The sequence below is a fragment of the Littorina saxatilis genome, linkage group LG12, assembly GCF_037325665.1.
Source record: "Littorina saxatilis isolate snail1 linkage group LG12, US_GU_Lsax_2.0, whole genome shotgun sequence".
Taxonomy (NCBI): domain Eukaryota; kingdom Metazoa; phylum Mollusca; class Gastropoda; order Littorinimorpha; family Littorinidae; genus Littorina; species Littorina saxatilis.
Window position 1 is genome coordinate 77,051,836 of NC_090256.1, and position 16,431 is coordinate 77,068,266.

General features: G+C 50.1%; 1 protein-coding gene and 1 non-coding gene across 3 annotated transcripts in view; one reads left to right on the forward strand and one right to left on the reverse strand.

The window, feature by feature from the left end:
• LOC138982821 (protein slit-like) overlaps positions 1-16,431 on the forward strand; it is a gene marked incomplete in the record, with an annotated part of 197,303 nt that overhangs the window by 159,607 nt on the left and 21,265 nt on the right. For both annotated transcript variants that reach the window (XM_070356174.1, XM_070356173.1), the window contains 5 exon segments: positions 4,213-4,284; positions 4,961-5,032; positions 6,448-6,519; positions 15,540-15,611; positions 16,200-16,363. In XM_070356174.1, coding sequence (XP_070212275.1) covers positions 4,213-4,284; positions 4,961-5,032; positions 6,448-6,519; positions 15,540-15,611; positions 16,200-16,363 — 452 coding nt within the window.
• Positions 12,582-12,700, reverse strand: LOC138983411 (5S ribosomal RNA). The gene has a single exon (XR_011461147.1). It is a non-coding gene; the product is annotated as a 5S ribosomal RNA (ribosomal RNA).

Here is a 16,431-nt window from a genome sequence, read left to right on the forward strand (position 1 = left end):
TCTCCCCAGACTCTGGCTTCTCTTCCGGTTGTTCCCTCGTCCTTCTCATTTTCTTTCTCCTCCTGCTTTCCTTCTTCTTTTACTTCTTGCCTTTATGGCACTTTCATGGTCGCCGCTGAGCCCTGGAACATGCGACAAGCTGCGGGCATTTACCGTTCGCCATTTGAGGGAGATGGGCAAACAGGCAGCGCCGCTTTCATCGCACGTGGCCCTATGAACATGGTTCCGGGCGTCGTGCTGATGAAGCATTAGGACCATTAGGAACAAAGGAATACCTGTAAGGTATTATGCCGCTGCCCTTCCGGCAACGCCTTTTGGCCGAGGTCAACGTATCCCTACGTCTAGACGGCGGCGACTGAGGAGGGCCCGGGGAGGTGTGGAGACTGAGGGGCGGGCTATTCTGGAGAGAAATAAAGCGGGAAAAAAGTTGAGAGGGATGAAAGAGGGGAATAATGTTGAAAATAAAGAGTTTTGGCAAAGTGGTCGTAGCCATGCGCGTGCGTGTGCGGATCAGAAATCTCCCAGTTTTCAACCACTTTAAAGATTGGGTTTTCCCCACTTCCGTTGGCCCGTCAGACCATTGTGTTTTTAACAAAGTGTTGTCAGAGGATGAAGCCACAGAAGCTTTTCATTTTCAACTCACCTGAGTAATCAGAAGAGTCTTAGTAATGAGGAATGTTAAACCGTCCGTGCATAGACGAAAAACTCAACGTTGAGGATTTCTCGGACTCCCGGCTGAACAATAGTGGTTAGACGTGGTCTAGGCGGCCATTGACGCCGGGTGAACAGCAGTTCACGCCGCTCAGAATACCAAAGAGCAAATACTGTTACACCAAAATGTTAGGTGATTACCAAATGTTACACGAACACAAGCATGACTAAAAAGATCCGACACGTTACGAACTTCTGATATGAGATGTGGCAACAGCAACGACTGCGTTACGTCGGAATTACACTACAGCAAAATGTTCTCCACACTGAAAAACCTCGTGAAGTCGTGAATCCCAGACCGCCTTTCGGAAGCCCGACCACTTGGGGCGTCAAAATGGGCGAACAAGCGAGAAGCAGGCGGTGAAATGAGTTATGCAACGGGCAACCAGCATGAAGAAAAGGCCGCCAACCTCTGCAGACCGCAGCCATGTTGACAGGAGCTTTCTCGCCTCCGTGTCAGGAGAGTGGCGCTCTGTGGGTCACGGTGTAGCTCGGGTTTGTCAAACAAGCTGCAACTTTCGCGAGCAGCCCCGACTTTCACTGCTCTGCCGAAAAGTGTCCTTGTCGGACGGTCGTGTTGCGGCTCGGTGTGCCTGTCGTGTGTCTGTACAGTAGCCTCCTACAGGCGTTGTGCCGTCAGAGGTACTTCAGATAAGGAGCGGAAGGGAAAATGTTTCGAATTATCATGTCTATTCGAAAGCGTATCAACAAAACATGTATCCCATATTGGCTGGCCCCTGCCGTCACAAAGGACGTTAGATCTGAATTTCATCATTTTACTTATTTGGAGTTAAGTTTGACGTCTTCACGGCCGGGAAAGGAGCATTTGCGTGTCACAGTGTTAAAGACAAACGACACTGATAAAACAAACCAAGACTGACGTCACTCTCTCTTTGACCCCCCTCTTCTAAAGGAAAACCTCTGACGTCAAACGCGAATAGACGCCATAATGCTAATAATGCGAACAATGGCATCGCGTAAACATTCTGTCTCTTCTTCTGCACGTCTCTCAGATACCGGCAAAGAACCTCTTTGAGAACGAAGGTTGTCTCTTTCCTCATATCAGCAGGAGAAACTTTCTCGTAAGACTAGTTACCGCTAGGCTGTGCATGTATTGGTATCGTATATCATTAAAAAGTCTCCACACAGCTGAGACATGCTCCTCCACATTACAAATGAATTCTCAGTGGCAGAAGAAAAATGATGTATGGTGCCTGCTTGTGAAATGTTTCACGGGTAACATGTCCGAGGCTAGATTCAAGAAAGCTGTTTTCACGTGACTCAGATCTGATGACAGTAAAAGGCAGTCCTTCCCGTGAAACCCGTTCTGCTCACTATCAGATCTGATGACAGTAAAAGGCAGGCCTTCCCGTGAAACCCGTTCCGCTCACTATCAGATCTGATGACAGTAAAAGACAGGCCTTCCCGTGAAACCCGTTCTGCTCACTATCAGATCTGATGACAGTAAAAGGCAGGCCTTCCCGTGAAACCCGTTCTGCTCACTATCAGATCTGATGACAGTAAAAGGCAGTCCTTCCCGTGAAACCCGTTCTGCTCACTATCAGATCTGATGACAGTAAAAGGCAGTCCTTCCCGTGAAACCCGTTCTGCTCACTATCAGATCTGATGACAGTAAAAGGCAGTCCTTCCCGTGAAACCCGTTCTGCTCACTATCAGATCTGATGACAGTAAAAGGCAGTCCTTACCGCGAAACCCGTTCCGCTCACTATCAGATCTGATGACAGTAAAAGGCAGTCCTTCCCGTGAAACCAGTTCTGCTCACTATCAGATCTGATGACAGTAAAAGGCAGTCCTTCCCGTCAAACCCGTTCTGCTCACTATCAGATCTGATGACAGTAAAAGGCAGTCCTTCCCGTGAAACCCGTTCTGCTCACTATCAGATCTGATGACAGTAAAAGGCAGTCCTTCCCGTCAAACCCGTTCTGCTCACTATCAGATCTGATGACAGTAAAAGGCAGTCCTTCCCGTGAAACCCGTTCTGCTCACTATCAGATCTGATGACAGTAAAAGGCAGTCCTTCCCGTGAAACCCGTTCTGCTCACTATCAGATCTGATGACAGTAAAAGGCAGTCCTTCCCGTGAAACCCGTTCTGCTCACTATCAGATCTGATGACAGTAAAAGGCAGTCCTTCCCGTGAAACCCGTTCTGCTCACTATCAGATCTGATGACAGTAAAAGGCAGTCCTTCCCGTGAAACCCCTTCTGCTCACTATCAGATCTGATGACAGTAAAAGGCAGCCCTTCCCGTGAAACCCGTTCCGCTCACTATCAGATCTGCCCAGGCTTTTACACGGGAGAAGACCATCCATCACATTGGACACATACGGAAAATCAATATCCTTACTGTTTCCTGTGCAGTTGGAATTTTTAAAGAAATAATTTCCCAGATTGATACCAGTGTTTTTGTTTTAGAAATTAATTCATAAAAAAACTCACTCTGCACTGGAATCATCCGGGCTGTTGAATGTTAGTATGAGTTCAATTGGAGGGATAAGATGGCCTCATAGGCTTACCGTTTAAAAAGAAACCTTGTGAGATGTGTGATGGTATGCCGAATCCCTTACAAGGGAAGGAATGTACCTTTATATGGCATAACACTTTGTCGCAACGGAGATGCTGGATTCCGACTTAACACCATGCAACACGCCAACAACACAGGGCTCGATCAGGATCCCTGACCGACTTCGTCAGTTACACTTCTCCATACACCAGGTACAGATCGAGCTTATTTCAAATCCAAACCCGCGATTCGAGTCAGTGCACCGTGAATCGTTTCCGAAGACATTTAGATGTCTTTCCTCTCCATTATTCCGCCACGGTCATTTGTCATTAGGTGTAAATATGCAAATGACTGCAGGGATTCTTTTGATGGAGAAAGTGTCGTCTGGTTCCAGCAGGAAGTGTGATGTCATCTGTCACGGTTTTGATGGGTAGAACGAGGTCCCGTTTCATTCAGAGAGAATAATAAACTTGATAGCTTTGATGCAGGATGTCGTGTGTGTGTGTGTGTGTTTATGTGTGTGTGTGTGTGTTTATATGTGTGTTAATGTGTGTGTGTTTATGTGTGTGTGTGTGAGAGAGAGAGAGAGAGAGAGAGAGAGAGAGAGAGAGAGAGCACAACCGTCAGTCCAGAATTACCTCTCTTGTGATTTGTGAATGACTTTTTTTGCTGCTGCATTGTTATGCAAATGTATGCGCATGCATTATCATCATCTCTCTCTCTCTCTCTCTCTCTCTCTCTCTCTCTCTCTCTCTCTCACACACACACTTACAGTTAGGCTATACATTGTCATATGTTTTCATGTGCACAATACAGTAGGGGGGGGGGGGGGGGAGGGGGGGTCGGAGGGGGGTTCGGATTTCTCTTCTTTTTGGCAACATTTATTTTCCAAACTAAACTTATTTTTGCAGCACAGAAATTCAACCTCATGACTCATGATATAAACTGACAGGAATGTGACGGTTATGTTTATTTTACAGAGATCTGAGCGAGAACGAAATCCACGAGATTGAAGATGGCGCTTTTGAAGGAGCAGATAAACTGACGGACCTGTAAGTTCAACATGGCCGTTTAGATACCTGGCGTCTTTTTAACTGACATATATCTGTCTCGCAGTGAAATGCAGCCTGCCCCTCAGAATGTTTTGCAATAAAATAAAGTGATCGAGTTTCATAGAGGTGAACGTTTAATCGTAGGCAAAGAAGCGTTTGGGATGTTTCACATCGTTGTGTGTTTTTTGTGGGGGGTCTTGGTGGTTTGATGGTGGTGAGGGAGAGGCTGGTGTGGGGGATGCAGGTTGATATTAATGCAGAGAAAGAACGAAGGGGGTGGGGGGCGGGAATTGCAGGGGGGGGGGGGGGGGGGTGCAGGGCAGAGTGAATAAAAACAGAGAGGGAGAAGCGGGGAGGGTTTATTTTTTTCGGTTAATATTTTTTTTAATTAATTTTTTTAATTGAAAATCGGTCGACTAAACTGCGCTGAAAACTGTTGTTATTTTATGGAGAAATGCAGGGACAGAAAGAGGGAGATGGGGTGGTAGGGGGTGCAGGGCAAAGTAAATGTAAACAGGGAGGGAGAAGGGGGTAGGTTTTGTGCCCAGTTATTAATGTTTTGCATGGTTTTTGTTGTTAGTTTAGTTGCTTTAATTTTATTTTAGCTATTTGTTTTATTTCTGTGAAGGCGAGAACTCTCGATGTTTACTGACACGTGACTTGTGTTTTGTTTTAGACAACTGTCCAACAACGCGCTGTCACAGCTGACGGGGAAAGTGTTCCAGGGACTAAGCAACGCCAAGTCTTTGTGAGTGCCTTTCGCTTGGGACAACAGCTCTCTTTCTCTCTCTCTCTCTCTCTCTCTCTCTCTCTCTCTCTCTCTCTCTCTCTCTCTCTCTCTCGGGTCTCTCTCTCTCTCTCTCTCTCTCTCTCTCTCTCTCTCTCTCTCTCTCTCTCTCTCTCTCTCTCTCTCTCTCTCTCTCTCTCTCTCTCTCTCTTTTTTTACATTTAGTCAAGTTTTGACTAAATGTTTTAACATATAGGGGGAATCGGGACGAGGGTCGTGGTGTATGTGTGTGTGTGTCTGTCTGTCTGTCTGTCTGTCTGTGCGTGTGTGTGTGTGTAGAGCGATTCAGAGTAAACTACTGGACCGATCTTTATGACATTTTACATGAGAGTTCCTGGGTATGATATCCCCAGACGTTTTTTTCCTTTTTTTTGATAAATGTCTTTTATGACGTCATAATTTATCCGGCTTTTTGTAAAAGTTGAGGCGGCACTGTCACACCTTCATTTTTCAATCAAATTGATTGAAATTTTGGCCAAACAATCTTCGGCGAAGGCCGGGCTTCGGTATTGCATTTCAGCATAGAGGCTTAAAAATTAATTAATTTCTTTGGTCATTAAAAATCTGAAAATTGTAATTAACATTATTTTTTTATAAAATGATCCAAAATTACTTTTATTTTATTCTTTATCATGTTCTGATTCCAAAAAATATAAATATGTTATATTCGGATCAAAAACAAGCTCTGAAAATTAAAAATATAAAGATTATGATTAAAATTAAATTTCCGAAATTGTTTTAAAAACTATTTCATCTTATTCCTTGTTGGTTCCTGATTCCAAAAACATATAGATATGATATGTTTGGATTAAAAACACGCTCACAAAGTTAAAAAGAAGAGAGGTACAGTAAAGCGTGCTATGCAGCACAGCGCAACCGCTACCACGCCAAACAGGCTCGTCACTTTCACTGCCTTTTGCACTAGCGGCAGACTACGGTCATTGTGAAAAAATGCAGTGCGTTCAGTTTCATTCTGTGAGTTCCACAGCTTGACTAAATGTAGTAATTTCGCCTCACGCGACTTGTTTTTTTTGTTTGTTTTTTTTTGTCGGCCTGCCTGCCCGGTGCCTCTTTCTGTCCGAGCTGTGTGTCTTGCTGTCTCTGTTTGCCTCCCCCCCTCTCCGTTCTCTTAGTCTCTTCCTTCACCAAAACTCAAAGAGTGGAAAAACTGAGGAGCCAGTGTTGTCTCAGAGATCTGCGTTTTGATACAGTGACAACCTTTGATATTATTGCTCGGTCGCAAGAGGTTAAGGGAGGGGGGGGGGGGGGGGGGGGGGTTACAGCTTTTATCTGCCCCTTCGTGCGTACATCAGTCTTTGAATGAAGGGGAGAGAGGTATGCTGTTGGCTAATACTGTGAGTGTTCATTGTTTTCAGAATGCTTCGCGGTAACAAGATCACCTGCATCAACAACGCGACCTTTTCCGAGACGCCGAGGCTACGACTTCTGTGAGTGCTCAACTGACGTGGTTCTGACTGCGGTTAAGTAGATAGGATACCAGCATATGCACAACTTAGAAACCGCCCAGGGAAAAAAAGATCACCGAAGGAATAGATAGTTGACATTCTAACTGTAAGGCTTCTTTTTAAGCCTACTGTCTATATGATACTTACCGAGACAGTACTATTCTTGCACATTATCTATTATAGGCCGAAAAAATTGGACAAAACGCTGAGTGGGTACAATTATCTCCCATAACCATGCGCCACCGTGGATCCCAAGCACTGTCCGAGTGCTTCCCCCTTACAGGATGTAGGTGGCGCGTCCTCTTTCTTTATGAGCTGCAGACCCTCAAAAAGCCCATAACATATCAAGAGGGGAGGCGGGAGGGAAACTCTAATAGTACTGTCTCGGTAAGTATCATATAGACAGTAGGCTTAAAAAGAAGCCTTACAGTCAATATAACACTTACCTCGACAGTACTATTCTTGCACAGAATACCAGAGTGGTGTGAGGGTGATATGTAGAGTATTAAACTCCTTAATCAAAATCACTTAAATCCAAGGATTAAGATACCCAGGCAATTTTCGAACAGTACTACCGTAAAAGAAAATATACCCAAGAAACATACCTTAGACTGACGTGACCATGCTAGCAACCACTGCTGTGTGGTGAACTCAATGTCAAAGTCCAGGCCACTCAAAGCTTGAATACCACTGAGTCTACGGCAAGTGGCTAAAGCGATGAGGAACAATTAGTCTTAAAAATCAGCAACTTGATACTGATGCCTGCCAGGGGTTCAAACTCATTGCTACGCAGGAGTTTGAGGACCAGAAAGACATCCCCCTTGGGAAATGAAACCCGAGGTTTAGACACCGCTGCATTGCTAATACCCGAAAGGACATTAGCGATGAGGGAGGACCTGATCAAGTGTTCAGTTCTGCGACCAGTAGCGGCCGCAATCGTGGAAGCGATGGCAGATCTGTATCCAAGAAGAGTCTTAGAAGAAAGACTCTTCTTTTGATACACTTCCACCAGGAAGTTGGCCAAGTCCTGTGTTGAGGGATAAAGCGGCTTTATCCCCTTGGACAAGGCGAAGGTGGCCCAAGCTCTCCAGCGTAAGTCGTAGAGCTGATTAGTTGATCGCCTCTTAGCGTTCAAGGAAAACTCTACTGAACTCTTGTGCAATCCTAGTGCAAGCAGTTTGGAGCGCACAAGAGCCATGCGGTCAAGCACAGACTCTCTGGACGTGGATGAGGGAGGCATGATCGAGGCTGGAGCAGACCTCCCCCGTCCAGATCCAGAGGTAGAGGGTCTACGTGGGTGAGACCGCGAAGATCTGGAAACCACGGAGCTGTTGGCCAGTAAGGCGCGACCAAAATCAGTCTTGGTCGTTCCTGCAGATATTTTGCCAGCACCCTCGGAATCAGAGATGTCGGGGGATAGGCGTAAGCATCGAGGAGCCTCCACAAGAGAGTGAATGCGTCCAAGTGGAACGCATTCATGTCTCGAAAGGGGCTGACGTACCTGGGAAGCCGAGCGCTGAATCGAGTTACGAACAGATCGATCAGAGGACGGTCCCACCTTGCCCACAGACGCTGTAGAACGTTGTGAGCGATGGTCCATTCTGTGGAGAGAACCTGATCGCCCCGACTGAGAATGTCGGCCAGGGCGTTCAGTTTCCCCGGAACGAACTGGACTGACATCCGGACCTGATTGGTCTGGCACCAGAGCAGAATCTCCTCCGCCAACAGGGAGAGGGACCGAGAATTGGTGCCCCCCTGGTGGCGAAGGTAAGCTAAGCATGTGGTGTTGTTGTCCCCGTTGAAAATCAGAGGGGCCAAGGACAGGCCGAATGGGAGGGCCCGAAACTCGAACACCGTGCCCTCCCAAACGAACCAGAGCAGATGTCGGTACCCCGGGGCCACCAGGATGTGGAAGTAAGCATCCTGGAGGTCCCAGACATGGCCCAATCGTTTGGCCGGATGGCCAACCGGACCGACGAAGGGGTTTCCATCTTGAACTTGCACCTGTGAAGGTACAAGTTCAAGGTGGAGAGGTCCAACACCGGCCTGAACCGGCCGTCCTTTTTGGGGACGGTGAACAGGCGGGAGCAGAACCCCAGAGAAGGCTGAGAAAGGGGGTAGACCGCCTTCTTCTCGACCAACGAGTTCACCTCGTCCTGAAGAGCCTGCCATCTGGCAGGCTCTCGAGGAGGGGGGAACGTCCAAGGTAGAGCGGACAATGGAGGTTGTGACGACAGCGGTAGAGAAAACCCCGACCACACCACCCTCAAGAAAAACTGGTTGGAGACCAGTCTGCCCCACATGCCGCGGGCCCGAAAAAAGGGAACCGACGGACGAAAGAGGGGCAACTTGAGGGGGCGTCAACGTAGGGCCGGGACTCACTGAAAATTCTGCTGGCGGGCAGGCGCAGGCTTGCGACCACCCCCCCTGGTGGTGCTGCTTCCCCTTACCTGTCTGAGCACCCTTCGTCTTGCTTGGGAACGCAACAGGCGCCTAAGAGGAGGAAGAAGGAGGCAGTGAAACTGGCTTCTTCTTCTTCTTCTGAGGCTGGGAGCTGGAGGTGACTGTAGCACTTCTCTTACTCCCCGCCGCCGTCGCCGAAGCAGCGAGGCCAACCATCAGAGAATCAGTGTTCCTCTGGCGTGTGGACTCCACCACAGAACGAACAGTGTCCGGATGAAAGAGGGAAGAAGGCTGAGGAAACGTGTTCCTCAGACTCTTCCTCATATCCGGAGGCACTATAGAAGTAGGCAGAAAATGATCACGGAACAGGGCCAATAAAGTGGACCCGTGTTCCAATGGCCAATTCTGCCGCAGACGTCACGCACGATCGCACGGCATGCAAAGCCCGATCCACTCGAACCGTGTCAAGGACCCGAGTGGAATCGGACTCTGCCCGATCGGGAGGGTCCAACAGTGTGGACAGCGTGCTCATCCATGTCAAGGCCTGTGATTGGGCCTCGACTGTGGAAGAAACGGTGGCCTCAAGATTGTGGAACGAAGCAGAGCTCAGTTCCACCTTCTTGACCGAAGGCACCTCCCCAACGAACACATCACCGTCAGCCCCACCCTAAACACTCGAAGTCTGGAAAGGGAGAGTTCGAGAGTCAAAGGGAAAAGGGAGGGACGAAACAGATTGGACACGAGGAAACAGTGGAGGTGCGCCTCCCGAAGGAAAGCATGGCACTGAACCCGCGTCCTCCCGAGGAACATAGGTCGCGTTTGCACGTGAATCTGTACTCCTCAGGCGATGTGCTGCCGCTTCCACCGTGGCACTTAGACTAGGGTGGAACGCGAATTGCCGGCGGCCGGATCGTTCATAAAACGAGCCGCCGGCAGACGCGGCGTGAGCCTCCCGCGCCCGGGCCGAAGCGGACTCAAAGGACGAGAGGGCGTCTCAGGGAAGGACGTCCTGAAACTGTTCAAACGTCCTTCTAGCTGTGCGAGGACGAGCCTCCTGCCTCTCGTCCTCAGACCCCGGGTCCACGTCCTGTGTGTCAACACTAGACGACAGACGCTTAAGAGAGGCATCCGTGACGTCAAGACGCCGCGTGATGTCTGTCATGTACTGTTGGAAAGTACGAAGCATAGCTTCGGAAGTTCCATCAGAAACCGGCAAGGGTAGAGGTTCAGTGTTAACCTCAGGGCGACCCTGATCCTCCTCCCTATCGTCCTCCGACTCACTCTCCTCTTCACTTCCCGACAACTCCTCAAAAGCAGGAGTGTAGGGAGCTTGAGGGGGAAGAGCCGAAAGCGATGAAGCAGGCTGTGAAGAAACGCCCACAGAAGCAAGAGGCCGCGAAGACCCCTGCCCCAAAGACGAAACGTCTCCAGCAGCCGAAGGGGGAGAAAAACAACAACCCTGCGACTGTTGGGTCAGCCCAGCCAACGAACCCCCGCCATTTATAGACTGAACAGGAACCCATCGGGTCTGATCAGAAAAGAAATGGTCCGGTCCGGTCGGGGGTGCCGATCCGGTCCGGTAGGGTGGTCCGGTCCGGTGCCGTACCATCCGGAGGTCCCGTTCAGCACCGAACCATCGTACCCACAGAAGTGTTCGGGTGGTTAGGTCCGGACGTGGACATACCGTACCATCCGGACCCGTAGGTCCGGTGGTCCGGTATGGTCCGGTTCGGTGCCAGACCATCCAGACCAACAGAGGTGGTCGGGTGGTCCCGCACCGGACCATCCGGACCCGTAGGTCCGGACCCGTAGGTCCGGTACCATCCGGAGGTCCTGTTCGGCACCGAACCATCCGTACGCACAGAAGTGTTCGGGTGGTTCGGTCCGGGCGTGGACGTACCGTACCATCCGGACCCGTAGGTCCGGTTCGGTGCCAGACCATACGGACCAACAGAGGTGGTCGGGTGGTCCGGACCGGTCCGGTAGGGTGGTCCGGTCCGGTGTTCCGGTCCGGTCCCGTACCATCCGGAGGTCCCGTTCGGTACCGAACCATCCGTACCCACAGAAGTGTTCGGGTGGCTCGGTCCGGACGTGGACACACCGTACCATCCGGACCCGTAAGTCCGGTATGGTCCGGTTCGGTGCCAGACCATCCGGACCAACAGAGGTGGTCGGGTGGTCCGGTCCGGACCGGACCACCGGTCCAGCACCGGACCATCCGGACCCGTAGGTCCGGTCCGGTCCCGCACCATCCGGAGGTCCCGTTCGGCACCGAACCACCCGTACCCACAGAAGTGTTCGGGTGGCTCGGTCCGGACGTGGACATACCGTACCATCCGGACCCGTAGGTCCGGTTCGGTGCCAGACCATCCGGACCAACAGAGGTGGTCGGGTGGTCCGGACCGATCCGGTAGGGTGGTCCGGTGTTCCGGTCCTGTGGTCCGGTCCCATACCATCCGGAGGTCCCGTACGGCACCGAACCATCCGTACCCACTGAAGTGTTCGGTCCGGACGTGGACCTACCGTACCATCCGGACCCGTAGGTCCGGTGGCCCGGTATGGTCCGGTTCGGTGACAGACCATCCGGACCAACAGAGGTGGTCGGGTGGTCCGGTACCGGACCATCCGAACCCGTAGATTCGGTCCGGTCCCGTACCATCCGGAGGTCCCGTTCGGTACCGAACCATCCGTACCCACAGAAGTGTTCGGGTGGCTCGGTCCGGACGTGGACATACCGTACCATCCGGACCCGTAGGTCCGGCATGGTCCGGTTCGGTGCCAGACCACCCGGACCAACAGAGGTGGTCGAGTGGTCCGGTCCCGACCGGACCACTGGTCCGGTACCGTACCCTCCGGACCCGTAGGTCCGGTGTGTTCCGGTTCGGTGCCAGACCACCCAGACCAACAGAGGTGGTCGGGTGGTCCGGTCCCGACCGAACCACTGGTCCCGTACCGTACCATCCGGACCCGTAGGTCCGGGGGGTCCGGCAAGGGCCAGAGGTACTGTCCCGCACCGGACCCTAAGGTCCGGTACGGTCCCGTACCATGGGTCCCGTCCGGACCAAACCCGGAGGTCAAGTCCAGTCGGGACCCGTGGGTCCGGTTCGATCCCGACCCGTAAGCCTGGAACGTTCCGGACCCTTGGTCCGGACCATCCGTCACCCGAACACCAGACGCTAAGGAATGGCGTGGGGTCAAGACGGTCCGGTCGGAGGTGTCGGTCTGAGCAACAGAAACAATGTTCCCGTCGCCCTGACCATTCGACAGAAGTACCACGTTCTGTCGAACACCTCCACGTCCAGTAACTAGTCGGCCGGAGCGTTTCAAGAGGGACAGCCACCAGTCACACGGACGTCAGAGGGAACCGTAGTAGCAGTGGTCGTAGGCACGAAGCCTGAAACCCCTGCCCCCACAGGACCGCCCTGAACGGGGTCAATTCGCATCCCAACCCCAGCGGGGAGGGAATTCAGAGACCCCGTCATCTCCTCCGATCTCCCCCCCCAGGAGGCCGAAACTACTGTCAAAACAGCAGCAGACGACCCAGCGAGGGAGTTCAGAGGAGGACCCGTGTCCCTCCTGGCTTCCACAGCGGTGGAAACCGAGGAGGGCACAGGAGAGGCACCGGAAAAGGAAGATTTTAATGCCAACTGCACCCGGTGTTCCCAGGCGGTCACCCATCCAAGTACTAACCGGGCCCGACGTTGCTTAACTTCGGTGGTCGGACGAGAACCGGTGTTTTCAACGTGGTATGGCCGTTGGCTGTCAAAACCTGAGTCTCTCCAGTAGCCCCTAGATCGGATTCACCAACCCCCAAAGAGGGTTGGAAATCGACCTGCCCCCGGATTCGAGCCAGGGGGGAGAAGGAAACCTTCCCCCCAGGCTTGAAACCGGGAGGAGCTGAAGCCTGAGACTGAGGGCCGGACAACGGCGTCGAAGGGGGGGAAGCCTGTTCCACTGAAGGAGAAGGAGAAAGAAGCTTTTTCTTTCCCCTCGACCTTCCCCGAACCTTCGACGGCGCAGCCCCGCCCGAAGTCTCAGGCTCAAGCCCAGCCTGTTTGAGCAAGCTCGCATTGAGCTTGCTCAAACAGGCTTTCTCCGCCCTCCCTCGCCGCAAACGCAAAGCGTTTGGGGAGGGAGAGTCGGAGCGCCGAAAGATCCCCTTCTCCGTGCGTAAAACATGACGCTGGGCGCCCGGAGAAGGGTTGCCCCCGGCAGACTCTGGTTCCGTAGAACCAGAGCCCAAAACAGGACGAGACATCCTACCTCGCCCTGTACGTACCCTTAAAGACCGAGAATTAACAAAATTCAAAGAAAATTTAGGTCAATACTCAAGTGAATGCGGCGAAACGAGAAGCAGACGACCGGTCACCACGAAGTAGGACGGGAGGCACGCCGAGTCCGCCACACAAAAACGGAGGCACAAGTTGAAGGAAACACAACGTAGCCTCAAGCCAGAAGTGGAATAACACACAATAATCCAACAGGTGATAGTCCACACAGAAAAGGAGCCTCTTAGTCCAAAATAATCCGGGAGCGTAGCAGAAACACAGCCGGTCTGACACGCGCGAAAAAAGAAAGAGGACGCGCCACCTACATCCTGTAAGGGGGAAGCACTCGGACAGTGCTTGGGATCCACGGTGGCGCATGGTTATGGGAGATAATTGTACCCACTCAGCGTTTTGTCCAATTTTTTCGGCCTATAATAGATAATGTGCAAGAATAGTACTGTCGAGGTAAGTGTTATATTGACATACATATTTAACAGACATTTCACTTTAGAATTTGGAGTCAGTCAACCATCTTGATTGCTTTAATTGGTGTCATAGCTCTTTAAGTGAGAGGTTTCCAGTAGCAATTATTTTAGCTTTGCCATGATTGTTGTTTTGTGTGTAGTTGTTTGTGTGTGTGTGTGTGTGTGTGTGTGTGTGTGTGTGTGTGTGTGTGTGTGTGTGTGTGTGTGTGTGTGTGCATGCGTGCAAGCGTGCGTGCGTGCGTGCGTGCATGCCAGTGCATGTGTGTGTGTGGGTGTGTGTGGGTGTGTGAATGTGTTTAGTGATGAATCAAATGCAATGAAAAAGATATACACATATTCCATATAAGATTTATTTTTTACATTTAGTCAAGTTTTGACTAAATGTTTTAACATAGAGGGGGAATCGAGACGAGGGTCGTGGTGTATGTGTGTGTGTGTGTGTGTCTGTCTGTCTGTGCGTGTGTGTGTGTAGAGCGATTCAGACCAAACTACTGGACCGATCTTTATGAAATTTTACATGAGAGTTCCTGGGAATGATATCCCCGTACATTCTTTTGATGACGTCATATCCGGCTTTTTGTAAAAGTTGAGGCGGCACTGTCACACCCTCATTTTTCAATCAAATTGATTGAAATTTTGGCCAAGCAATCTTCGACGAAGGCCGGACTTCGGTATTGCATTTCAGCTTGGTGGCTTAAAATTTGATTAATGACTTTGGTCATTAAAAATCTGAAAAATGTAAAAAAAATATTATTTTTATAAAACGATCCAAATTTACGTTCATCTTATTCTTCATCATTTTCTGATTAAAAAAATATATAATTATGTTATATTCGGATTAAAAACAAGCTCTAAAAATTAAGAATATAAAAATTATGATTAAAATTAAAGTACCGAAATCGATTTAAAAACAATTTCCTCTTATTCCTTGTGGGTTCCTGATTCCAAAAACATATAGATATGATATGTTTGGATTAAAAACACGTTCAGAGAGTTAAAAAGAATAGAGATATAGAAAAGCGGGCTATCCTACTCAGCGCAACCGCTACCGCGCTTTTCTGTATTGTTAATTTCACTGCCTTTGCCACGAGCGGTGGACAGACGATGCTACGGGTGTGCGGTCTTGCGGAAAAAATGCTTTGCGTTCAGTTTCATTCTGTGAGTTCGACTGAGCTTGACTAAATGTTGTATTTTCACCTTACGCGACTTGTGGATTGGGTGGTCGAGTGGTAACGCACTTGCGCTCGGAAACGAGAGGTTGCGAGTTCGACCCTGGGTCAGGGCGTTAGCAATTTTCTCCCCCCTTTCCTAACCTAGGTGGTGGGTTCAAGTGCTAGTCTTTCGGATGAGACGAAAAACCGAGGTCCCTTCATGTACACTACATTGGGGTGTGCACGTTAAAGATCCCACGATTGACAAAAGGGTCTTTCCTGGCAAAATTGTATAGGCATAGATAAAAATGTCCACCAAAATACCCGTGTGACTTGGAATAATAGGCCGTGAAAAGTAGGATATGCGCCGAAATGGCTGCGATCTGCTGGCCGATGTGAATGCGTGATGTATTGTGTAAAAAAAAATTCCATCTCACACGGCATAAATAAATCCCTGCGCCTTGAATATGTGCGCGATATAAATTGCATAAAAAAAATTTTAAAAAATAAAAAAATCCCTGCGCTTAGAACTGTACCCACGGAATACGCGCGATATAAGCCTCATATTGATATTGATTGATTGACTTGTTTATTTTTTCCACCTGGAGCATTTGCGGACTTTGCAAGTTGATCGAACCATTATGAAATGTGGACACACTGTTGTGATTGTGTATGTTATGGTGTGGCTGTTGCAGATCACTGTACGACAACCAGATCCGCTGCATCATGAAGGGTTCCTTTGACCGGCTGCATTACCTGTCCACGCTGTGAGTAACCCTTTGGGTCATGCATGCTCATCTTGTTTGTTATTGCACGTGGTAAAATCAAAAACTGATGAGGTACATCCTTATACTATTTTATCATGAACACACTTTTGAGGATCAGTAGAAAAGGGAGACTGTTACTCTTTCAACTTGAATGAGAGAGAGAAAGAGACTGGCCGAGAGCGGAGAGAGAGAGAGAGAGAGAGAGAGAGAGAGAGAGAGAGAGAGACTGAGAGACTGAGAGAGAAAGAGATTGACCAAGAGAGAGAGAGACAGAGAGAGAGAGACGAAGACAGAGAGACTGAGACAGAGAGAGAGAGAGAGAGAGAGAGAGAGCCTCGGAGAGAGAGACTGACAGAGAGAGAGAAAGAGGCTGACAGAGAGAGAGACAGGGGGGAGAGAGACCAAGAGAGAGAGAGAGAGGATTACAAATCTGTATAAGATTCACTAAGGGTGAGAGAGAGAGAGCTTTTCAGAGATGAACAGACAGACAGTCGAATGAAATGATCGTAGCACAGCGGTCACTCAGGTATCATCGTGATGGCGAACCCGTCAAATTCCACTGTAACTCACGTATCATTGTGTGTTTAGGAACCTGATGGCGAACCCGTTCCACTGTAACTGCCACCTGGGCTGGCTGGCGGACTGGCTGAAACGTCGCAACGTCATCACGGGCACCCCCACCTGCACCGCCCCCCACAGCCTGAAGAACACGCCCATCCAGGACCTCAAGCCTAAAGACTTCGTCTGTGAAGGTCAGCATTTGGATACAGTAACCCCCGCACACACACACGCACGCACCCTTCAAGTTAAGATTTGAGAA